This window comes from Heterodontus francisci, chromosome 30 (assembly GCF_036365525.1).
Source record: "Heterodontus francisci isolate sHetFra1 chromosome 30, sHetFra1.hap1, whole genome shotgun sequence".
Lineage (NCBI taxonomy): Eukaryota > Metazoa > Chordata > Chondrichthyes > Heterodontiformes > Heterodontidae > Heterodontus > Heterodontus francisci.
Genome location: NC_090400.1, coordinates 51,814,013 through 51,840,256, shown reverse-complemented (window position 1 = coordinate 51,840,256; position 26,244 = coordinate 51,814,013). Strand labels below are relative to the sequence as shown.

At 46.6% G+C, this 26,244-nt stretch overlaps 1 protein-coding gene across 12 annotated transcripts in view; it reads right to left on the bottom strand.

The window, feature by feature from the left end:
- Positions 1 to 26,244, bottom strand: part of msi2b (musashi RNA-binding protein 2b) — a 539,697-nt gene that overhangs the window by 34,938 nt on the left and 478,515 nt on the right. For 8 of the 12 annotated variants that reach the window (XM_068010600.1, XM_068010599.1, XM_068010601.1 and 5 more), the window contains one exon: positions 6,002 to 6,178. The exons of the other annotated variants lie outside the window; for them this stretch is intronic. In XM_068010600.1, coding sequence (XP_067866701.1) covers positions 6,002 to 6,178 — 177 coding nt within the window. The remainder of the gene's footprint in view (positions 1 to 6,001; positions 6,179 to 26,244) is intronic. 12 annotated transcript variants of the gene reach the window in all.

Below are 26,244 nucleotides of genomic sequence, written 5' to 3'. Positions count from 1 at the left end.
ATTTTCTGGAACAATATTATGTGGTGATTTTGGGAGACGAAGGCGCGCAGAGAGTTCATGGGCAACCTCTACACTTGGAACGATCTCCTTTTTGATTTAAGCTCCTTTTCTTTTTGTTTGCTTATACGAGCAGCAGTGGGAGCTCAGGGAGTTGTTATGCCGATGGCGGTGTCTGCCTGTGAATAAACTATCCAGTTAACCCAGCCAAGAAATTTAATCTACAAGTTGCTCTCCAGCCTGAGTTCCACCCGCTCATTTTGCGAAAATACCAACAGCGTGCCCAGATTTGACCGGTGCTCCAGCTCACGCCCGCCTGAACCCATTGGGCCTAATGAAACAGATTCAAAATGGAGCCTGTGTACAATAGTGACACTTTGGCAACAGGGAGTGAGCCATGCTGACTCCAGTGGGCATGGCTTGTAGATGCACCACTTAGTGATGGACTGAGCCATGCAAATTAGGATGGCACCAAGCCTGAGCCCTGATCTACGCTAAGTTAACTGATCTCAGTTGGGTGGCAATTACTGTTTATCTTGAGCTACTATGCTAGTGAAAGAAAAATCCGTTGGAGGTTCATAGACCAATTCCCTGCACCACCCCCCCCCACCCCCCACTCCCCCACCTTTGCCCATGTGTAGATGTCAGTGAAGAACAGGAATCTGCTTAGCTCTGATGCCCCTCCCATGGTAAATTAGGCTGATGATAGTCCCTGTCCTAGAGAGAGGTTGCTGCTGCCACAATACCCCAGCAGGAGAGGGGATGGAAACGAATTAGAAAAGGAAAAATGGGAGAACAGTATTTTGAGCAGCGTTTCCCTTGCTAACCACAGCCAATGCTGCTTGTGAGTAGGAAGGGAAACACTTGGCACAATGACACCCCCCCCACTCCACCCCTTTCACTCTCTGTTGGTGGACTCTGGTCTGACGGAGGATGAGGCCAACCACCTGCGCTTTTCAGCCTTGAAAGGAGGCGCCAGAGAGGTGATCTTACATGTACTCAAGACAGAAAACAGTACGGAAAAGTTTAAGAAAGGAAGACTTGCATTTATATAGCACTTTTATATAGCTATGAGGAGAGGTTGGATAAACTCGGATTGTTGTCACTGGAACGACGGAGGTGGAGGGGCGACATGATAGAGGTTTACAAAGTTATGAGCGGCATGGACAGAGTGGGTAGTCAGAAGCTTTTTCCCAGGGTGGTTACTAGGGGACATAGGTTTAAGGTGCGAAGGGCAAAGTTTAGAGGGGATGTGCGAGGCAAGTTCTTTACACAGAGGGTGGTGAGTGCCTGGAACTTGCTGCCGGGGGAGGTGGTGGAAGCAGGTACGATAGCGACGTTTAAGAGGCATCTTGACAAATACATGAATGGGATGGGAATAGAGGGATACGGACCCCGGAAGTGCAGAAGGTTTTAGTTTAGACAGGCTTGGAGGGCTGAATGGCCTGTTCCTGTGCTGTACTGTTCTTTGTTCTTTTCACAACCTCAGGATGTCCCTAAGCACTTTACAGCCAATGAAATACTTTTTGAAGTGCAGTCACTGTTGTAATTTAGGAAACGCAGCAGTTAGTTTGTGCACAGCAAGCTCCCACAAACAGCAATTAAATAATGACCAGATAATCTGTTTTTTTAGTGATGTTAATTGAGGGAAAACAACTGGCCAAGGAGAACTCCCATGCGCACCTTCAAAATAGAGCCATGGGATATTTTAAGTCCACTTGAGAGGGCAGATGGGGCTTCGATTAATGTCTCATCTGAAAGGTGGCATCTCTTACAATGCAGCACTCCTCCAGTACTGCACTGGAGTGCCAGCCTGGATATTTGTGCTCAAGCCCTGGAGTGGGATATGAATCCAGTATCTTCTGACTCAGCTGCAACAGTGCTACCAACTGAGCCATGGCTGAAAAAGCTAAACTGCAAGAGTAGAACACAAAGTTACAGGTCCAAACTAATAAGAGGCAGATTTAGGACTGATATCTTCCTGCAAGGAGTGGACTCCTGGATACAGCATCGGAGGCAGAGACTCTGGGATCACTTCGGAAACAATCAGATGATACAACGGGGGAACTTTAGGATATTTACCGGTGGACAAATGAATTTAAATTGGCCGAATGGCCTTCCGTGTCCGTAACTATTTTGTGACTGTCTTCAATCTGCCTGTAGCACTACCATACTAAAGGGGAAAGTTGTCCTAACCTAAACCCCAGCAACGGACCTCCTGCCTAAATCTTGGAGAGATGTAGGGGGGCAGTGAAGGGGTGCAATTGGGGTGGTCCTGGCAGCTTGGCAAAGCCTGGTTTTGCAGCTGTCACCAGGTCAGAGGTCAACTCACCACTGCCCAGTTACCACCAATTCTAGTGATACCAAAGCAGAGAAATCACAACTGCCAAATCAATTGTGCTCTCCAGAGTAAGAGAGGGAAGAACTCACAACCATCTGATTTGTGGGAGCCCCTGACAGAAATACCACGTAAAGGGTAAGGTCCGTAGCGTAAGAGACGCAACAATCGGTACAAATGTGAGAGAATAGATGGGCTGCCAGCTATTAAACACCATCAACACAAATCTCAACACTGTTGACTCAACAATCTGACTCGTGACGGGCCCATGGACAAGGAAAGGAATCACACACAGGCCAATTAGAACATCAAGAGATAACTGCCCATCAAAACCCGTCAGATATGGCTAGGGCTGGAAAAAGTATTCAAAGCCATGATCATTTTGCAGCATTGGTGGGGGAGGTGTTAGCTTAATATTATCCACTTTCTGCTCCCTGAGCCTCTTTGTGTTGTTTTCCCTACTGACCGCCACCTAGGCCTCTGCTGATGCTACCAGAAGAATAGAGGAGCGCTATTGTGTTAGCCTCCTTGCCCAATCCAGCTAAGTGCTTAGCCTATTACTCATGCTCTCCAGGCAAAGGAAATCACCAAGTGGGATATCATAGTCCTACATCTTACCATCCTATGACTCAAGTTTGCTGGTGAATTTGCTGGGCACACTTGCTGCTTTGATAAAAAAAATGTAGTTCTGTCATTACATTTCCCAGTTCATTGCCCTTTTGTCTGCGGCAGGGCCACTTAACATACCTTAATTTTGCTTCCCATGGTCTCCCCCCTTGATCGCCCACTCTTACCCTGTCCCTAAACTACCAGCAAATAGCAACTGAAACAGAAAACAGTCTGCAACCTTTCAAGGACTGCTGATGTCGGGAAAATCAATCAGAGAATTCCCCTACATGGTCAGGTATCATACTTTAATCGTCTGTCAATGGAAATGGCAAGAGTGAGGCCTCCTGAATCTTCCTAACAGTCATTATCCATATCTTCAGCGTCTGGCAGATATTGGTTTGGTCACTATTAAAGTGATTGAGGAGCTCAAGTGGACCATATAACCATGGGAACAGAATCATTGGGAGAGTTTGAGGATATTAGTGTATCTTCCTGGCTCCATGTTGTTATTCTCGATGTCACTTTTTTTGCCTTTTGATGTATTCTGATTTAGTGTTCCAATACGTGGATTGTAGAGATCAAAGGTAGAATTAGTATAAGTGTTTTCAGAAAACCATTGTACGTTGTAGTCATACTGATTTGTGGATTGTGATGTACCCGAGTTCTTATAGTGAATCGTGAACTCAATATTAAAGAATTGTGTAATCATACTGGAATTGCGTGGTATGATTTGACTGAGTACTCATGCTGGATTATGTAATATGAGCTTGTTAAAGACCTGATTCTGTACTTGTTACAACTGATATCTGTTTAAAGTAATAAAACAGAACAGGAAAGCAGTCGTCAACATTTGGCAGTGAGGGAAGCAGGTTGAGATGTTTCTGTGAGATGTGCATGGTCCATGTGATGCCCTGGAGTGGTTTTGATTGCCTGAGGAGGGTCAAAGAGGAATTTTCCAGCAAGTTTCCCTTCCTTGGGCCTGAGTTTCACTCTGTATTGCAGTCGCTCCCAGGAGGTCACATGGCTGTGAGGCGGGAATGCGAACAGGCAGTGTCATTGTGAGGTGTGGGGCAGGCTGGGTGGACCAGCTGCTCTTCTCTTGTCCATCACTTTTGTATGTCTGGGATAAGGCACCATGTAAATGCAACCCTTTCATTTATTTATGCGCTTCTACACAAATAGAATTTACATACTTAATAGAACTTTTCACATTCCGAGGACATCCTAAAGCACTTCACAGTTAGTCAATTATTTTTCTCTTTGACGTGCAGTTATTGTTGTTATGCACACAGCAAGATCCTACAAACAACAAATGAGATGAGTGCAATTTGGTGGTGTTAGCTGATTGGGGTGGGGGTGGTGGTGAGGACTCCCATTGCTTGTCTTCAAACAGCACCTTGGGATCTTTTACATCCAGCTGAACAAGCGGCCTTGGTTTAACGGCTCATATGAAAGACAGCACCTCCAACAGTGCAGCACTCCCTCAGTACCACACTAGAGTGTCAGCCTTGACCATGGGCTCAAATTTCTGGCGTGTGGCCTGAACCCACAACCTACTGACTCAGAGGCAGGAATGCTACCCACTGAGCCAATCTGGACGAGCAAAATTTTAGCAAATGCCTTTTCACAAGATGGCACTGCCTTTTGAAGCATTTTTGTTTAAAAAAAACTAACTTTCTCTAAAACGAAAGCAAAATACTGCAGATGCTGGAAATCTGAAATAAACAGAAAAATACTGGTCTAGCAGCATCTGCGGAGAGCGAAACATCGTTAACATTTCAGACCTGTGACCTGTTGACTCAACTGATTCTGATGAAGGGTCATTAACCTGAAACGTTAACCCTGTTTCTCTCTCCACAGATGCTACCGGACCTGCTGAGTATTTCCTCTTTATATAACTAACTTGGCTCTGCTGTTGCTTCCAAATCCTGTTTAGAATAGAGGGGAATGAGACCTCTCCTCTCTGCCAACCCACAACAGTGCTTACTGACCACTCTAACAATTGCTTATTATGGGTAGGATGGCTTTATCTTTAGCAGAATCCTCCTCCCCCACTGCCTCACCCATCTCTAGATTTTCCCTCCTCCTCCCGTGCAAATCACCGCTGCTGGATAAATGGGAAAGTGAATGGCCTAGTTGAGAAAGGACATATAGAGGAGTTGGGTAGCACTAAGTCTTGCTGCACAAACTGGGGTCTGTGCCCATAATTCTGCCAGCTTGAGTTTCTGATATACAACCAACAGATGGGAATGGGTGGAAGCAGGTCCAAATACAGAGACAGCGTCAAAAAAATAAATTACTGGGTTGACCTGGAGAGTACGAAATCCTCTCCTCATTGGCGGCACCTGCAGTATTGCCAGTGGCTCAGGTCTGTCGGCACCAGTTCCGCCCTTTCTATTGGCAATCGCGACTAGCGGGCAGGGATGGCGGGAGAGACAAGTAAGATGCAAGGTGAGGCAGTCAGCAGAACTAAATATTCAATAAGGAGGAAGGGAAAGACACAAATCGCACACGGCCCCATGAGAGGTTCTTAAACCGGAAGGACGAGTCAAGACTGCAATTTTTTTTAAATTTATAAATCACAGCATAATTTGCCTTTCTGAAATAACGGGAGCGCTCACAATATCTGTTTATAAGTTTTACAAGAACGCCGATAATTACTCTGGGGTTAGAGAGGCAGCTTGATATTCTGCTCACGCACACGCAGCAGTTTCATATACAAGAAAAAATAATTATTTATTACAGAAAATTAAAATGACCAATCGCTCGCTTTTCTGGGTGGTGCTGGGGGGGAGGGGGTTGCGGGAGATGGGCGGCACGCGAGGTGAGAGATCGTTGGGCTCTTGTGAAAAAGACAGAAACATTTGTGAACACACCACCCCGCGACCCCTCCCCCCAAACACCACCCCGTGTTGGTGAATGGAACAGGCATGCAGATTTGGCCTCATGACTCCAAGTTGTGCAGTGTTCCTTTTAAACAGACGAAGAAATACTTGATCCCACCGCACCCCCTCGTCCCCACCCCCACCACCAAACAAATGAATTTGTAGCACAAACCTGGGTTCTTAAACTGATCCGGATTGGTTAGATGGTGCAGGGAGGGACTGCTTGCTGACGGAGCGTGCTCACTGCGAAGCATCTGAGCGGCCCGCAGTCCGACCGAACCGTAGTCCGCAAACGAGAACGAGGCCCGCTGATCACCGGGCGTGGAATAGAAACCGTAATCAGGAAACCCTGGGAGACACAGGGGACCTTTAATCATTGTCCAACTGGCACAGTATTACCACAGGGCCAGTAGCCTGGCCCACATCACATGAAGAAAACAGCAAGGCTAGAACTCCGAGGTTTAAGCAAAGTATTGGTACAAGGACGCACAGTAGCCTGAAACCACCAAGAATATAGAAGGGTAGGCTGTTCCCAGAGAGATATAGAGACTGCCAGCTAAAGGCATTCCTATTCCTGTTTGTTGCCAATTCTCTCTGACTATGACATTCTATTGAACCCAGATTCAACTGCATTTGATTTCCTTCAACTGCGCCACCCACGTTTTCTACTGAATAAATGCATTAGACACGGCTCAGGTCCATCAAAAAAAACCTCAACACTGAATGAATCCTGTCAATTTTGGATCAAGTTCAGATTTTTTTTTAGTTTTATGCCCGTCTTTATCTGCCAGTCAAGTGCCAACTGAAATCACAGATTGACAAGCAGGGTTGAGAGAGATCTCATGGCTGGAAAGGCCTCTGGAATGACGGGGAGTTGGGAATTCTGCTTCTGGCAGAGGTTTGAGCTAGGGATTCATGCAACCTTACAGCGACTGTTTTATAATGGGCATTGTATTGCGGGCAATGTCCTGCTCATGGGCCGCTCTGTGGGATGCTGCTACACATGGGTGTCAAGAAGGGCAAGTTCAACCTTCCTCTCTTGGCTAGTAAAATGGCAGCACAGGTCACCGTTCCCTTACAGGCCCTGCACAATTGTCGCGGTGGCTTTTTGACTGGGCTATCTGCTTTACCAGTACACCAGCCAAGCAGGAAAGGTACAAATCACCCCATGGAGTAACAGCACATGCATCTGTGCCTGTAGTTGTGTATACGCGAGCGCCTGATTCCAAATTTGCCACAAAGGGAAAAATCCATCGGAGAAACACTTATGTTAAAACTAGAAAGATGCTTTCACCTGTTCTGGGTTAAGATCTGTCTCCAATTAGCATTCTTTTGCTTTCTCTCATTGGACAGCACAAGGAGAGAGAAGATCGCCCAACGTCAGTTCCAGCATCACCCATACTGTGAATGGGGAGCCAGAAAGACATGGAGTAACAGGTCCACCAAGGGAGCAGTAGCATAGAGGTTAAGCTCCAGAGACATGAGCCATCACGGCTGTTGGAGAATTTAAGTTCAGTTAATGAATAAATCTGGAATTAAAAGTTAGTCTCAGTAACGGTGACTGTGAAGCTACCAGATAGTTGTAAAAACCTATCTGATTCACTCATGTCCTTTAGTGAAGGAAGTCTGCCATCTTTACCTAGTCTGGCCTACATGTGACTCCAGACCCACAGCAATGTGGTTGACTCTCAACTGTCCTCTGAAATGGCCTAGCAAGACATCTCAATCAAGGGCAATTAGGGATGGGCAACAAATGCTGGCTTTACCAGTGACACCCACATCCCGTGAATGAATTTTAAAAAAGGACCAGAGGAAAAGGGAAAGCAGGCTACAAGTAGGCACCCCCACCATCCCCACCCCCCCAACAACCTGCTATCTTAATGACTACCTTACAGTGCTATATTTTACAGAGCCCTGGGACAGGCCCAATAGCCCAGGCAACCAGCTCCTGGAGCTGGGCTGCTCAAGCCCACCTTTTGAGAAGTGGGATGATTGGAGTTGTGCAGGAGCTGTGATTCCCTGACTGCCTAACAAAGGTGAAGTGTAAGCTCATGGCAGAAGAGAAGAGGTGGGCCAAGGGGTGCAAACCAAAAAACAAACTGTGCTTCTGTAGCTTGCAGGGATAAAGAGATGGGGCCATGCAGTGTAACCTTTGGCACAATGACAGGGAGAAACCAAAGCAACACACAGGCACAACTGTTCCAAGGGAAATACTCTGGCCAATGCTGGTGCAGTGTAGGGAGAAAACCCGTTAGGATTTAATTCCCGATCATGAGTATCCCTTCTAACCCCAGCTCAGTGCCCCTCACCCTTCTCTCCTGAAGGTTTGGACTTTTGTTGGGGTACATTTCCACAGCTGTTACTGGCACCACTGCCCACACAGTCATGTCTGTGAACCTGGACAATGAGTACTGGTTGGCTACTCAACAATGCAGGGCAAGATAGCCCGGTTCAATTCCATCCGAAACTAATGCCTGCACGTATACAGTCATTAACTACTGATCAGGAGCAGGAATCCTGGCTTTCTCCCACTCTACCTTGTATCGTCGAGAAGCATTAAGGCCAATTGTAGTAGCCCACCTGCTCCCTGGCCCAACATTGTACAGCTAACATGGGACAGACTAAGGAATCAAGTCTAGGGCCTTCTGCTCTGCCTGGTCTCCTGCCACATCATGCAGTGTGTCTACTCCAGTGGCTATTCGATGAGCTCATTTCAGCGTCCTTCATTCAGAGGGTTGCGAATCTTTGGAACTCTCCAACTCAGAGGTCTGTGGAGGCTCAATCATTGAGTATAAATTTTGGGGCACTAAAGGAATTGAGGGAATTGGAGTTGAAGTAGAAGATTAGCTGTAATCTTATTGAATGGCGGAGCAGGCTCGAAGGGCCATATGGCCTACTCCTGCTCCTATTTCTTATATAAGGAGAGCCTGAGATTGACCTAGAGTTGAGAGGAAAGAGAATCATGATGCGGTTTCTCTGAGCTGCGTGCAATACATTTAAATCATAGTCACCTGTAAACCCAGGAGAGACTAACCAAGCCCCTCTGCTGGCCATCAGTGCTTTCAGTGCCAAGCTAACGGTTTTCTTCCTCGACAGGTAGCACGTACAAACCAACAGTAAAGTTAAATGATTTCCTCACCCATTTCCTGGTTACCGTGAGGGATTCCTAAGGCATCTTGGCCTGTTGCCCCCTCCCTCCCCATCCCAAATTCCCCAGCAATGCAGGTTTGAAAATAGACAGCAGAGGCCATATTCTACCTCAACATTGTACATGTTTTAACATGAGGGAATTAGTTCTCTTTATGGATCCAGTGGGGTCATGGGTCGTAGTTCCTGGGTGTGAAGGCGCAAAGGTCAGCAGAAATTGAGCGGAAGTTGACGACAATTTGGGATCGCAATCTGTAGTTACACGGTGATCAATGGCAGCAAAATGGGGGTGACTCTCAGGACAGGAAATGTGGAGAGGTGACTAAATGCCATAATAAAAAAATAACAAATGTCTGGTCTGTTAAGGGTTTAGCTTTTCTACATTGACTGAATCGCTGCTAAAAAAAAACTTTCTAAGACTCAACAGTGAAATTGGTTTTCACCTGTGAAATAAAACACACTCATAGCGAATCGGGAACCTGATGTACACCCGATTTTCTTTTCCAGTGACTTCAATAGCAAAGACCCATTTTCCCCATCTCCCCGATCGCTGGTACAGTGTTTGCTTACTCTGTCAGAAAGCTGCTCAGAGCTCAAGTGGAAGAAAAATGTCTTCATTTTAGCAGTACGTCCTCTCTGAATGATTATCGCCCTCCACGCAACATTACACATTTCATTACAACCAGCTCACGATCTGTAACCAACATTACGGTGACTTCCCCGCCTGTCAGTAACTGGCCAATTCCGGCAGAGTCTGATCCAAAACCCTCAAATTCCCTCCGTACGCCATTTTCTAGAGCAGTAATGGCAAATCCAAACACGGGTTGGGGGAGGATCTGGGTGGGGGTGGAGGAGGGATATCGGCCTCTCTCTGGCTTGGATACTGAGTTCCAACTGTGGGCAGAGAGGTGGTCGTTGTGGTTGACCCGTCAGTCCTGACTTCATGGTAAGAGGTGGACTGGCAGGATGGTGATCTCTGCAGGAACGCCCACCAGCTATGTTTACTCCATTGCCAATAGACCTGAATCAGGTAGGCCTACCAAGCGGCATTAACCAAGTTTGTGAAGGAAGAATGGATTATGCAATAAAGATCTTCTCTTTGGTCAGAGTGGTCCCTGAATACTGGTCCGAAACTCTAGACCCCGCCAGGCAGATGTGAAGGGAATGCCATAAATGAGGTAGGTGCATACCCACGTTATGTCAATGATTCGCGATACAGGGGGGGCGAGACAGGGGCTGGTTGGGGGTTGGTACCAGGACAGATGAAAGCCTTGCTCTGCCACGACTCTGTTAACACAACAGCCTATCTGAAATGTCTAGCCTCATATCTTGCCAAGCTCGGAGGTAGTTCCTGTTACACTCAACTCAGGATGCAACTGAATCTTTCTTGCGCCTGTGCGAGGTCTCGTGTGCACTTGCGGAGGTTGGGGTGAATGATTTTTAGATTTTTCAATGTCGGTTTTAAGGAAATGAAAGGATTGGCTAGACCTTGGATTAATTACCTGCTAAAGGAGCTGACTCTGGTTCAAAGTATTAACTCAACAAAGGAACTGTTGAACTGACTGCTCAAGAAGGCATGATGGGAAGTTTGGCCACCCTCGAAAACCTGGTATATTGACTACCTGGAAGGCCATGGATAAGGAGAGCTTGAGAAACTGTGGGAAACATCTTAACATCAGTTTGTGCAACGGTGGGAATGAGAGAATGGGAATTGGCTAGAAATCTTGTTTTTGTCAGCAAGTGCCTAAGAGCAGCCATTATAAAGTGAGCAATGAGACAGCTCAGCAAGCTGCCCAGAAGAACATCACGTAGGATGTTGATAGAGTTCTAACTTCCAGACCCCTAAACGAAAAGAATTGGCCACTATGGGTTTTGAGTTGCATTTCTGACTTAAAGGTTAAATGAATCTCGATTTGTAAAATCTGTATCTTAAGCTAAAATAAAAATTCAATTATTTAGAAAAGTTTACAGCCTCATTTGATCTCACCTCTGATTACCCTAAAGATTAAAAGAGAGTTTACTAAAAAAAACATATAGGAGGAACAGGTGGAATAATAGTTGGATGGCTCTCCCAAGGAGCGGGCACAGGCACAATGGGCGAAAGGCCTCCTTCTGTGTTATATTATTCGAAAATTCCATGATATCACAGCTCTGACTCACCAACCATTTCCCTCAGATCCATATGGCTTCCACGCCCCAGAAAATTTTCGTCCTAGGCTGGTGGGGCAGGCGAGTCTTAAGCTTGGCGGAAGTGTCATCTTTCAGACTAGACGTTTAACTGAGGCCCTGCCCAGCCACTCGGGTGAACATAAAATGTCTCAAGGTGCTATTTTGAAGAAGAGCAGGGGAGTTCTCCCCGGTGTCCTAGCCAATATTTATCCCTCAACCAACATCACTAAAACAGATACAAAAACAAGAAATGCTGGAATCACTCAGCAGGTCTGGCAGCATCTGTGGAAAGAGAAGCAGAGTTAACGTTTCGGGTCAGTGACCCTTCTTCGGAAGGGTTCCGAAGAAGGGTCACTGACCCGAAACGTTAACTCTGCTTCTCTTTCCACAGATGCTGCCAGACCTGCTGAGTGATTCCAGCATTTCTTGTTTTTGTTTCAGATTTCCAGCACCCGCAGTATTTTGCTTTTATTTTAGTCACTAAAACAGATTATCTGGTCGCTTACCTCATTGCGGTTTGTGAGAGCTTGCTGTGCGCAAATTGTCTGCTTTGCTTCCTACATTACAACAGTGACTGCATTCAAACGTACTTCATTATCTTTCTGTACTTGGCGCCGGAGACATTAAAGGATTAAGAACCCCAATCTCTCTTTTGAATTTGCGAGCCCTGTACTTAACTGCGAGCTCGAAAGCTCATTGTGTGAACATTATTGTGTTAACAGCAGCAGCTGCTGCTTCTGTGGAATAAATCATTCCCCATTGCTGTCCACTCCCAGATGTTGGAGAATGAACCAAAAAAAGTACCAACAAATAAAATTTCATGGAGGTATGAACTAGTTCACAGTAACATTTTATGCTGTACGGATGCACGGCTGTGCAGCAATCTGAAAGTGACTGCGCAGTACAACAAACAGGCTGCGCACAACAACAAAAATTAGAATGTCAGTTCAGAAATTCCAACCTCAGAATTACAACTTGGCTCTTTAGTGCTTGTGAACCTTTCACAAATTTCTGGCTCTATCATTGCAAAAACTACATTTCTTGGTGTACATTTTTGCTGTCATAACAAACAATGCGGAACTTATTGGGGACGCCCTAGGCTTAGCCTACAACCAGCTCTTGTCCCGCTGCACTCTCAGCAGAACCACTTGTTGTCACACGTCGTGCGTTGTCTTTATGTTTCAATTTTCACATAAAAACTGTGAAAATAATTGGTGAAATCCCAGCTAACAAAGAGAAGCAAACTTATTCTGTCACCAGCAAAGCAATGGTTTTGATCATCGGCCAATATTTACAGTTGGTTTTTTTTGGGTGTTATTTTGAAAGATAATGAAGTACGTTTGAAATGCAGTCACTGTTATAATGTAGGAAACATAGCAGACAATTTGCGCACAGCAAGCTCCCACAAACCGCAATGAGATAAACGACCGGATAATCTGTTTTTAGTGATGTTCCGCCAAGCCTAAGACTCGCCCGCCCCACCAGCCCAGGATGAAAATTTGCTGGGGTGTGGAAGCAATATGGAACTGAGGGAAATGGTTGGTGAGTCAAAGCTGTGATATCTTGGAATTTGAGAATGATACAGCACAGAAGGCGGCCTTTCGCCCATTGTGCCTGTGCTGACTCCTTGGGAAAGCCGTCCAACTGTCCTGCTCTTTCCCCATAGCCCTGGGAATTTTTTCCCTTCCAAGTATACATCCAATTCTCTTTTGAAAGTTACTATCAAATCTGCTTCCAGTGCCCTTTCAGCCTTGTGTTGTCTCTGGTTCTTTTGCCAATCACCTACTGTTTCTCCTTATTTACTCTATCAAAACCCTTCATGATTTTAAACACTTCTATCAAATCTCCTCTTAACCTTCTCTGCTCTAAGTAGAACAACCCCACATTCTCCAGTCCATCTGCACAACTGAAGTCCCTCATCTCTGGTTCCATTCTAGTAAATTCCCCCTGCACCCTGTCCATGGTTTTGACATCCTTCCTAAAGTGTGGTGCTTAGAATTGAACAGGATATTAATGTGCCGCTTCCTTTAGGCTCTGTCTAACACATGTTTCCCAGCTCCCTTATTTGCTTTTTACAAAATGTATTTTTTGGCTCCCATAATCTCTTTGTCAATTTCTAATCAAGAGTCATGTCTTGCATGTTATTGTTAATCAGGCCTGGCTGATTGCAAGATAATAGCATCCCAGATCGAGCCCTGTTCTTTATTACTTGCTGAATTGGTTCAGCTTGACGCCAAAAAAATCCCCACTTCGGCGAGAGCTTTACAATTATGGGGGTTACTGAACAAAGGGGAGCCCCTGCTCATCTTTAATGATTATGAAAGGCTTCTGTGGTTTTAATCCATCTCTCATGCGACTGTTAATGGCTTGGTGTCCTTGGGAGTTTGAACGGTTCTCAGTTCATTTTGCTAATTAGGCGAGCAAGGAACTATTCAAAGTCTCATGTTTCTAATTAAGATCCTTAACAAAAAACACATGCCAGGTCTGTCCTGTCCCGTTCACCACTGCCTGGGCTATCATTACAGCCTCTTACTTGGGCTATCGTTATAGCCTCTTACTTGCTTCATGTGATCTGCTGGATTGTTTCGATCGCCTGAGGGAGTCAAAGAGGAATTTTTTGGGTACTTTTTTCCCCCCATTATTAGTCTTTCATCTCCATTTTATTTCACCACTCCCAGGAGATCACATGCCTGTAGGGGTGGGTCAGGAAGAAGTGCTTAGTCATGATGGTTTGTTCATTATGGCGTGTGAGACACGCTTGATGGACCAGTTGGTCTTTTCTTGCCTGTCAATCGTTCCTATTGCAAACTCTACAGCCGTGGCTGTGGGTAGCACTCTTGCCTCTGAATCAGAAGGTTGTGGGATCAAGTCCCACTCCAGAGACTTGGGCACAAGAATCAAGATTGGTACTCCCAGTGCAGTACTCAGGGAGAGCTGCACAGTCAGAGGTGCTGCCCCTCAGATGAGGTGTTAAAACTAAGGCCTTGTCTGCCCTCTTAGATGGATATAAAAGATGTAGTGGCATTATTCAGAAGAGGGGCAGGGGTGTGTCCCAGTGTCTAATATCTATCCCTCAATCAACGTCACAATAGAAACCAGATTTTCTGGTCATTATCTGTGTGTAAATTGGTTGCTGTGTTTCTTACACCTCAAAAGTACTTCATTAATTGTAAAGCACCTTGGGACACCCTGAGGTCATGACAGCTGCTATATAAATGCATAAATTTATTATATATATTGTATAAATGCACATCTTTCTTTTTCTACTTTTTTTTCCCTCGACATTCTCCGAACAAGCAGACTCTCGGGGCAATGTAGAAACTGTTATTATGTCGAGCTGTCAAACAGTCCAGGCAGCAGTGCAAGAATAGGATGTAAATGTAACAGGTACTTTAGGTGTCTCAGCGGGAAGCTGCAAGCCATTTTTCCTTTATAGATTTAAAAAAAAAGGCAAATATTTGGATATCTTGAGCTGTGTGGGAGTTTGTTGGTAATTGAGACATCACAATATCAGACAACATACACATTGCTTTGACAAAATCCAAACACAAAATTACTTTTTGAAACCCGCTGTATCTTCTGAGCAATTTCTCTTCCCCTGAGGGAATTGGCACGTTGTTGAAAGGGATTTTACCTTCTGTGGGAATCTGGTCCATCCATTTTTTTTTTAAACCCTCTAATATTTTCTCTCTGTTCTCTCCAATCCACCACTGCCCTGCCCCCTACTTACTGCTCTGGAGTTGCCAACCATCCATGATTGCCCTGGAGTCTCCAGGAATTAAAGGTTAATCTCCCAGACACTGCTACAAGCAAAACCCAGGCAAAAAAATTGCAGGCGTTAAAAAAAAAATATTGTGCCTTTTTCCCCCTGATTTCTTGCAACACCTTTGTTGGTTATAAAATTATTGGAGATAAAGTATGTTTGACTGAAGAGGGGGGTTGGAGGAGGAAGATCATGGGATAAAACCATCACGAATATATGCCAACCAGAGCTCGTAAACCTCTGCGACCTCATTTCCAGCATCTGAGTCAGAAAAAAACAGGGGGCGGGATTAGACAACTCCTGCCATTGAATTTCCCTCCCCACTCCCATCATCGAGGTCTACACTGCAGCCTAATGTCCTGATAGGGCCTACACTGCAGCCTGATGTCCTGACCGGGCCTACACTGCAGCCTAATGTCCTGACAGGGCCTACACTGCAGCTTGATGTCCTGACCGGGCCTACACTGCAGCCTGATGTCCTGACAGGGCCTACACTGCAGCTTGATGTTCTGACCGGGCCTACACTGCAGCCTGATGTCCTGACTGGGCCTACACTGCAGCCTGATGTCCTGACTGGGCCTACACTGCAGCTTGATGTCCTGACTGGGCCTACACTGCAGCTTGATGTCCTAACCGGGCCTACACTGCAGCCTGATGTCCTGACAAGGCCTACACTGCAGCTTGATGTCCTGACCGGGCCTACACTGCAGCTTGATGTCCTGACCGGGCCTACACTGCAGCCTGATGTCCTGACCGGGCCTACACTGCAGCCTGATGTCCTGACCGGGCCTACACTGCAGCCTGATGTCCTGACAGGGCCTACACTGCAGCCTGATGTCCTGACAGGGCCTACACTGCAGCCTGATGTCCTGACAGGGCCTACACTGCAGCCTGATGTCCTGACAGGGCTTACACTGCAGCCTGATGGGCCTATACTGCTGCCTGATGTCCTGACAGGGCCTACACTGCAACCTGATGGGCCTACAATGCTGCCTCCTGACAGGGCCTACACTGCAGCCTGATGGGCTTACACTGCAGCCTGGTGTCCTGACAGGGCCTATACTGCAACCTGATGGGCCTACAATGCTGCCTGATGTCCTGACAGGGCCTACACTGCAGCCTGAAGTCCTGACAGGGCCTACACTGCAGCCTGATGGGTCTACACTGCAGTCTGACGTCCTGACAGGGCCTACACTGCAGCCTGATGGGCCTACACTGCTGCCTGATGTCCTGACAGGGCCTACACTGCAGCCTGATGTCCTGACAGAACTTACATTGAGCTTTATATCCTGACAGGGCCTACACTGCAGCCTGGTGTCCTGACAGGGACTACACTGCAACCTGATGGGCCTACAATGCTGCCTGATGTCCTGACAGGGCCTACACTGCAGCCTGAAGTCCTGACAGGGCCTACACTGCAGCCTGATGGGCCTACACTGCAGTCTGACGTCCTGACAGGGCCTACACTGCAGCCTGATGTCCTGACAGGGCCTACACTGCAGCCTTACATCCTGAGAGGGCCGCACTGCAGCCTTACATCCTGACAGGGCCTACACTGCAGCCTTACATCCTGACAGGGCCTACACTGCAGCCTTACATCCTGACAGGGCCTACACTGAAGCCTGATGTCCTGACAGGGCCTACACTACAGCCTGATGTTCTGACAGGGTCTGCACTGCAACCTTATATCCTGACAGGGCCTACACTGAAGCCTGATGTCCTGACAGGGCCTACACTACAGCCTGATGTTCTGACAGGGTCTGCACTGCAGCCTTATATCCTGACAGGGCCTACACTGCAGCCTGATGTCCTGACAGGGCCTACACTACAGCCTGATGTTCTCACAGGGTCTGCACTGCAGCCTTATATCCTGACAGGGCCTACACTGCAGCCAAATGTTCTGACAGGGTCTGCACTGCAGCCTTACATCCTGAGAGGGCCGCACTGCAGCCTTACATCCTGACAGGGCCTACACTACAGCCTGATGTCCTGACAGGGCCTACACTACAGCCTGATGTTCTGACAGGGTCTGCACTGCAGCCTTATATCCTGACAGGGCCTACACTGAAGCCTGATGTCCTGACAGGGCCTACACTACAGCCTGATGTTCTGACAGGGTCTGCACTGCAGCCTTACATCCTGAGAGGGCCTACTCTGCAGCCTTACATCCTGACAGGGCCTACACTACAGCCTGATGTTCTGACAGGGTCTGCACTGCAGCCTTACATCCTGAGAGGGCCTACACTGCAGCCTTACATCCTGACAGGGCCGCACTGCAGCCTTACATCCTGACAGGGCCGCACTACAGCCTTATATCCTGACAGGGCCTACATTGCAGCCTTACATCCTGACAGGGCCGCACTACAGCCTTATATCCGGACAGGGTCTGCACTGCAGGCTTATATCCGGACAGGGCCTACATTGCAGCCTTACATCCTGACAGGGCCGCACTACAGCCTTATATCCTGACAGGGCCTACACTGCAGCCTGATGTCCCGACAATGCCTACACTGCAGCTTGATGTTCACTGTTCCACATCACAGTATAAAATCACGCAACATCCTACACCACACTTTGTAAGCTCCTACCTCATTCTGCACTGACCTGTGACATGAAAAGAAGTAGTCACTGTCAAGAGCTATTTAAAAACTCCATATATAATATAAACAATGCTGATGTGTGTCAGTGAATTACTGGCAGTAATCCCTCTGCCAGACAGACGCCATCCTCTCTGTGATCCCTCCTGGGAACAGGAGATTAAATTACTGCCACAGACTCACTGCTCAATGCATTTGACATTTTGTTTGGCAGTTTGTGTATTTCCTGTTTCCTAGTTCATTCATTTGGATCCAGTTAACAGAAAGGATAAGACATTACCAATAACTTATGCCCTCTCAGTTAACCACAGGACTCAATTGAATCAATGTCGCTGATGATACAATAAATAGCGAGAGCAGTTTATTTGGACCCTCAGGTCGGATTAGCACTTTAAATTAAGTCTGAGCTGCCCACTATAATTTGGAATGATCAGGAATTGGGATAAAGGGAGAAGTTGTGGGGGGGGGGGGGGGGGGGGCAGGGGTAGGGGGTGGCAGATGGCAGGAAGTCCGATCTTTCAGGAAGGATGGTTGGGCCTAAAGGGCTTTTATTCCTAAAACTCTTATGTCCCTTCTAGACAGTGAATTTTTCTTCTTAATTTGGTTCTATCCGTCGTGAAGCACAGTCAAGGTGTTTGGTGGCTTTGATGTGGAGGTACCGAGTGTGGACAGTGTTCTCCGGGTGGTCAGCAGCTGCACATGCAGTCTGGGGGTAGTCTCTCTGGGCTTGGGATCTGGATTGGGGGGGGGTCAGAATGTATTCAGGGTCAGTCAGAAGCCCACAGCCACACAGGCAACTTAGAGAGACGAAAGCAATCAATCCGGGCTTGGGAGCCAGGTTGCATTACAGGGAATTGCTTAGAATACAAAGCAGAGAAACAGACCATTCAGCCCAACGTGTCCATGCTCCCATTTACAGCCCACTCGAGCCTCTTCCCATCTAACTATCAGCTTTACCCTCTATTCCCTTGTCCCTTACCTGAGTATCGAGCTTCCCCATAAATGCATTTACACTATTCGCCTCAACCACTCCCGGTGGGAGCGAGTTCCACATTCTCACCACTCTCTGGGAAAAGACGTTTCCTCTGAATTTCTTGGTGACTATCTTATATTGAGCCTACTCTACAAAAAACTCATTATCTGCATGTCATCTTGTCATTTAACATAATACTGTGGAACAGTTATATAAAACCCAATACTGTTATTAGCCAATGTATATTAAAACCTGTATGTATAAAGACCTCGGGCTTGATTCTAAGTGGAATTATCATCGTCAGGCTAACAGAATGGGAAATCCGCTAACACCGGCATCTGCGTATGTTCCTCTGCACACACTGAGATCAAGCTTGCAGATGTGCTGCTAAGGGGGAGCATGAGAGATGATGGCACCAGGCCAAGAGCTGCTCCCTAGCCTATCACTGAGTGACACTGGCAGGAACCTGGCACTCACCTAACTCCATGGCTGTATCCAAGATACAGGTGGAGGCAAGAAATATTAACGGCAAAAGGAGGCTTAGTGAAACGAGAGAAAGACACGTGGGACAAAACGCGTTAACCTGGACTAAGAGGTGGAGCCTCAGGTGCTTAATGAAGTGGATCTGCTCTGTTACCAGGCCATCTACAGTTGTGTTGATTAAGGAGATTGCAGTCCTATTGGTTGTTATTTGCTCTCAGGATGTAGCTGCTGATGGTTATTGCCTCACTTATCCCCCAACTAATAACTGCCCTCAGAAGGTTAAGGAGTTGGACCTTCTCCTTGAGAACCAGTGATTTATTTTGACAAAGATATGGCTTGCTAGGCCACTTTAAATGAAATTAAGAGTCAGACACGCAGTGTGAGACTGGAGTCCTATGTAGGCCAAGACTGGGTAGGAGCAACAGGGTTCCTTTTCTATTGGCCATTGGTGACCCAGTTGGAGGGAGGGGCGTTACAATAGTTGTCAACTTTCACATATCTAAAAGGTCAATGTCAGTGAAATCTTCCAACAGTGGCTCGATCGGTGAAAAGCTTTACATGGTCAAGGTATATATAGTATATAGGTGGGAAGGGAGAGGTGATAAACTGAATTAGTTGGACTTGCAATCTATTTATTTTGTAATCTGTAATGAACCCAAGGCTACCATTGCCACGGCCAACTGAATTTACATCAAATGTTTACAACTGTTTTGACAGCTCTCATTAATATTAATGACTGATCTGCAACAAACGGTTGTATTATTTTTAGACCTCTCTAATTGGGTAGTCATTGCTCATCTGTAAACCAAATGAGACAATCTCTGTAGTCATGGAAACAGGACCACAGTCTCCTTGCTAACAGTTGCGTGTAATAAAATATTACCCATTTCAAAAGGCCATTGCTCTGCAGATTCAACAGGATTTTCATAGTGCTTTGCCGAAACGGTGCTGTTAGGGGCCACTTCGTGGTGTGATTTGCATAACCTGCAGTCTTCCCAAGCGTTGTTGGCATATTATACACATCGTGTGCCCAAGACTAGGAGATGATGCTCTCAGTGCAAGAAAAGTCCCATCTCCTGGAGACTCTCATGAAGCATTGCTGATAACACATGCTTTGCTAACCAAAGGTATTGAGGGATATGGGGCAAAGGCGGGTATATGGAGTGAGGTCACAGATCAGCTGTGATCTCATTGAATGGTGGAACAGACTTGAAGGGCTCAATGGCCTCTTCCTGTTCCTATGCTGGGATTGTTCTCCATACAGCAGAGAAGGTTTTAGTTTAGTTTAGTTTAGAGATACAGCACTGAAACAGGCCCTTCGGCCCACCGAGTCTGTGCCGACCATCAACCACCCATTTATACTAATCCTACACTAATTCCATATTCCTACCACATCCCCACCTGTCCCTATATATTCCCTACCACCTACCTATACGAGGGGCAATTTCTAATGGCCAATTTACCTATCAACCTGCAAGTCTTTGGCATGTGGGAAGAAACCGGAGCACCCGGAGGAAACCCACGCAGACACAGGGAGAACTTGCAAACTCCACACAGGCAGTACCCGGAATTGAACCCGGGTCGCTGGAGCTGTGAGGCTGCGGTGCTAATCACTGCGGGGGAGACTTAACAGAGATGCCCCAAATCAGGAAGGGATTTTGATCAAGTAGACAGGGAGACACCATTTCCACTGGCAGGAGAGTCGGCAAGCTGAGGACACAGATTTAAGGCAATTAGCAAAAGAATCAGGGGGGGAACTGGGGAGAATTGTTCTTGCACAGCAAATTGTTGTGATCTGGAGTGCGCTGCCTGAAAGGGCGGTGGAAGCAAGTTCAGTAATAATTTTCAAAAGGGAACTGGATAAATATTTGAAAAGGAGAAAACGTGCAGGGCTGTGGGGAAAGAGCAGGGAGTGGGGCTAAATGGGTAGCTCTTTCGATGAGCTGACACAGGCACGATTGGCCGAATGGCCTCCTTCTGTGCTGTATCTGTGATGTCATGACCATAATTTGCTGACAGCGCCCTAAACAGTAATTAATCTCAAACTAGGAAAAAGTAGATATTTCATAAACAGAACTATTTGCATTCCAAATGAGTGGACAGTCGAGAGCGGTCATTGACCTTTTGACCTCTGTCTCAGAAGGCATAGTGTGGGACTAGAGCTGTGTGTAGGTCAGACTGGAATAGGATCAAGCGTAGGACAAATGATTAGGCGTGGCCTGGCATGACATGGTGGGAAATGCTAGTTTCCAAGAGGATCTGAGCTATAAAGAATCATCTGCTTGTTCTGATCAAGAGACGACAAGGCATAGACCTAACAATCCAACACACTGTGCTATGGGACCACCTGGCAATGGCCTTTAGTTTAAACAGACAGCAGCAACCCCCAGCACTTCTACTGATCTTATGCAGCTAAAAAGTGGCCCCTTCTCAAAGCAGACACTGGGTCAAGAAACTTGCAAGAAACTAACTTACAGTGACAGCATCATTAGCATGCCATGCAGACAATTATTTTAAGGTAGGTTTACAAAAATAATTTTCTTGACGCCATTTGGGAGGAACCCAAGTGAGTTTGTCACATGAAGAGAGACTGGATAGGCTGTGGTTGTTTTCCTTAGAGCAGAGAAGGCTGAGGGGGGACATGATTGAGGTATACAAAATTATGAGGGGCATTGATAGGTTAGATAGGAAGAAGCTTTTTCCCGTAGCAGAGGGGTCAATAACCAGCGGGCATAGATTTAAGGTAAGGGGCAGGAGGTTTAGAGCGGATTTGCGGAAAAAAGTTTTCACCCAGAGGATGGTTGGAATCTGGAACGCACTGCCTGAAGGGGTGGTAGAGGCAGGAACCCTCACAACGTTTAAGAAGTGTTTAGGTGAGCACTTGAAATGCCATAGCATACAAGGCTATGGGCCAAGTGCTGGAAAATGGGATTCGAATAGTTAGGTGCTTGATGGCCGACACAGACACGATGGGCCGAAGGGCCTGTTTCTGTGCTGTATGACTCTATGACTCAGGCTGCAGAGTAACATCTCCCCCATCTCAACATTTCTTAAAGGGAGTAGCTGAGATGAATAGCACAGACTCATTTAAGGGGAAGTTGATAAGTACAAGGTGAAAGGATATGTTTATAGGCTAAGATGAAGTAGGATGGGAGGAGGCTTGTGTGGAGCATAAACACCTGTTGGGCTGAATGGCCTGTTTCTGTGCTGTAAATGCTATGTTAACCCTGTGCAATGAAGATCAGTTGGTAAGACAAGATCCCTAACAGTAAAGTTCTTTAAAAAGCTGGCATGCCAAACACAGCTGCTCGGGCCATCAAGGCATGTGTACGATGGTCAGGTCATGTGATGTGAATGCCTGATGAATGGATCCTGAAGACGATCTTTTAAGGCACATTGACAACCAGGAAGCAATGTCATGGCGGTCAGCAGAAGAGATACAAAGATTACTGCAAAGTGACAGAAACAGTGCGCAACAGACCCCCGTAAGTGGGAACAACCTGCAAAAGATAAGAAAGCAAGGTGAGATCTATGAAGGCACCTCCCACGATGAGGTTCGCTGCATTGCTGATCTCCTGGCCTGAAGTGTCAAGATCCCCAACACGGTGCATCCGGCATCTACTGTCCCATCTCCGGATGCTCATTCCGAGCAATGGTCGGTCTCCTCAGCCACCAAAGAACTCAGGAGGTGACATTCTGGCTGTCTTCCCGGATAGAGGGACAAACACGGTGAGGTGATTGGCTGAAACTTCGCTGCTGAGACAGCTAAAGATGGCCATTGATGCTGGTTCTCCCAAGAGGTCTGCTGATCTCCCGAAGCCAAGATGGGAGATCGGGAGGACCTTGTGGCCTAGTTTGCAGTGCTCGCAAAGCCTCACCCAGTTAAATGATTTGTAGATCCTTTCCTTGTTAATTGGGTGCAGTGAGTAGACCCAACCCCTGCTTCCCCCCTCATAAAGGTTTTTCAACATTTTCAACAGTTGTTTCTCAACCTATGTGATTTACATGGCCACCAAACCCCAACCCCCCACTTCAATCAAAAGAAAAATGGACAAAAATGAAGTATGCCAAAATATTTTTTCATGGCGTTGCTGCCCCTTTAAGAACACTCCCTTTGCAAGATCTCGAAGATTGCTTGACTGACGTGCGATGGGAAGGCAAAAGCGGCTATCGGGCAGGACATGGCACTTCGTGCCTGGGAAAGAAAGAAATAATTTGCATTTATATAGCACCTATCACAACCTCAAGGTATCCCAAAGTGCAGTTGAGACAATGCAGTACTTTTGAAGTGTAGTCACTGTTGTGATGCAGGGAACACAGCAGCCAGTTTGCACAATTCTGCTCGGACTATGTAAAGCTGCATGGAGGGCCCCCTCCTCAGCCGACCGAGGCAAGCTCATGTTCCATAGGCACTAGCTCAGAAACTCACACTCCCTGACGCAGACCCATTACATGTCTGTCGAAGGCATCGTTTGCTTTTAGCACTTGCACCTTTCAAATTGAGAAAAGAGAATCCAATTCAAATAAGCAGATATGCAGTTCCTTGTAATTTAAAGCACATCAGGTGAGACAGCATTGTAAAGTCAGACAGAGTGGGACAGGAATATTATACTCATTGGTACCTCTGCCTACGCAGTTTTAGATATGAACACACTACTCATGATCCCCTCATTAAAAGAGATATCAAAGAAAACAGACTGTGTGTAGCACACCCCTCACTACAATACTTATTAATATTGCCTAACATACTGTAGTAGACTGATTGTGGCTCCCTCATTAAAGCAGGAAACATATCAAATGCTTTCTCGACATCATGCCCATTTCAAACATTCGCGCTGGTGTTCCAGCAAAGTATAATGGGGAGCTTGTGATATTTTCAGACTCTATTGACTGAGAACATGGAAAAACTACCGGCGTAAAACTCTGCCCTTCCCAAGTGCTTTGGAGTTGTATAACCGCCGGGTGAAGAGTGGGTAGTTAGAGGCCGGTCACTGGAGGTGGGTAGTGGCAACAGCGAGGGCAGTTCGAGGCTAGCTCAAAGTATCAAACACACAGCACATTGGCACAACATCAGAGCGGATTGCTGAAGTTCGGTCTTCCCTTTCACATACTGGTACCAGTGGATTTAAATAAACCAAACGTCACAGGTCTGCACAATGTTTTCCCAAAGACAGCCCGAAACTGTAGTACATAGGCTAAGACAGGGCCGAGTTTGTTGCAGGGATATTGCTAGGAATGATCAGAGTTGCTTGCTCGGAATCCTGCGGATAGTTTTCACAGTTATCAGTAACCCACCAATAGAAACTGCTTGGGTTCAACCTCACTCACACTTCCTCTCCACATCTAACTTTTTTTAGAAGCTCTTTTAACACTTCCGGGCCTAACTTTCATTGAATGTCACTCCCACCCCTCTTATTCGCCTTTTATAGTGTAATTATTGAGGCCGCAGGTCATTATTTGAGTAGTGTTCACCCAGGACCCCCAAATTAACTATAAAAATGCCTATGATTCCTTTGTTGTGCTGCCATTTAAATTCTGTTTTACTAATCCACTCAAAGTTACCCTTCTCCTCTACAGGCTCCTTGTCCCATTCATCCCTCTTGACCTATTTGCAAACTTTGACACGGTTAACTGCACCAACCTCCTTCAACGCCTCTTCTCCACTGTCCAACTTAGTGGGACTGCCCTCTCCTGGTTCCACCCTCACCTCTTTTTCCAGTACATTGATAACTGTATCGGTGCCATTTCATGCTTTTGCCCTGAACTGGAAAACTTCATCAACATTGCTTCCAATTTCCATTTTCTCATCGTCACATGGTCTATCTGACATTTCCCTTCCCTTCCCTGACTTCTCTGTCTCCATTTCTTGGGACAGGCTATCAACAAATATTCATTATAAGCCCACTGACTCCCAACAGACACCTCAACTACACATCCTCACATCCTGCTTCCTGTAAGGCCTCCATTTCATTCTCCCAGTTTCTCCATGTCTGTCGCATCTGATCTGACGATGCAACCTCCCACAACAGCGCTTCTGATATGTCTTCCTTTTTCCTCAACTGAGGATTCACCCCCACCGTGGCTGATCGGCCCCTCGACTGTGCCTGACCCATTTCTTGCATTTCTGCTCTCATCCCTTCTGCCCCCTCCCAGAACCACAATAGCGTTCCCCTTGTCCTCCCCTTCCACCCCACTAGCCTCCGTATTCAACGGATCATCCTCCATTTCCACCACCTCCAGCATGATGTCACCTCCTAACACATCTTCCCCTCCCCTATCCTTTCAGCATTCCGAAGGGACCGTTGCCTCGCGACACCCTGGTCCACTCCTCTATCACTCCCAACACCCCGTCCCTTTCCCATGCAAGTGCAGGAGATACAACACCTGCCCTTTTACCTCCTCTCTCCTCACCATTCAAGGCCCTAAACACTCCTTCCAGGTGAAACAGCGATTTGCATATACTTCTTTCAATTTAGTATACTGTATTCTCTGCTCACAATGTGGTCGCCTCTACATTGAGAAAATAAAAGGCAGATTCTGGAGGGCCTTCCATTTTAATTCTCCACCTTGCTCTCATGCTGACCTCTCTGTCCTCGGCCTACTGCTGTGTTCCAATGAACCTCAATGAACAGCACCTCACTTTCCCATTAGGCGTTTTACAGCCTTCTGGACTCAACATTAAATCCAACAATTTCAGACCATTATCTCGACCCCATTTTTCCTTTTGTTTGCCTGTTTCAGTCTTCATCTTGTTCTCTTGTTTTTGCTTTCGGACAGCAGCTGTTCATTATTCTGCCATGAGAATAGAGTTCTGATGAAACATCATCGACCCGAGACGTTAACTCTGTTTCTCTCTCCACAGATGCTGCCTGACCTGCTGAGTATTTCCAGCATTTTCTGTTTTTATTTCAGATTTCCAGCATCCGCAGTATTTTGTTTGTTTCCACTCTTGCTGTATCATGCAATTTATCATTATTGTTGTCCTTTCCTATTCACCTCGATGAACTTCTCCCAACGCCCCGAAGTCAGCACAATGAATTTTCAAGTGACATGCAGCAATTGTCCCATCCCATGAGGTTTTACCTGATACCTGCTCACAGCCCTCCCAACTACCAATCAGCCTGACCGAGACCGGGAACTCATTGCACCGACCACGGGAAAGTCAGATCCCATCATGATAAAGCATCGATCAGCAGTACGCCAGCACTGTGCAGCATTGAACCACTGCGAGAAGGAAGTTTAATCTACATGTGTGGATGGGGATTGGGATGATGGTGGGTGGG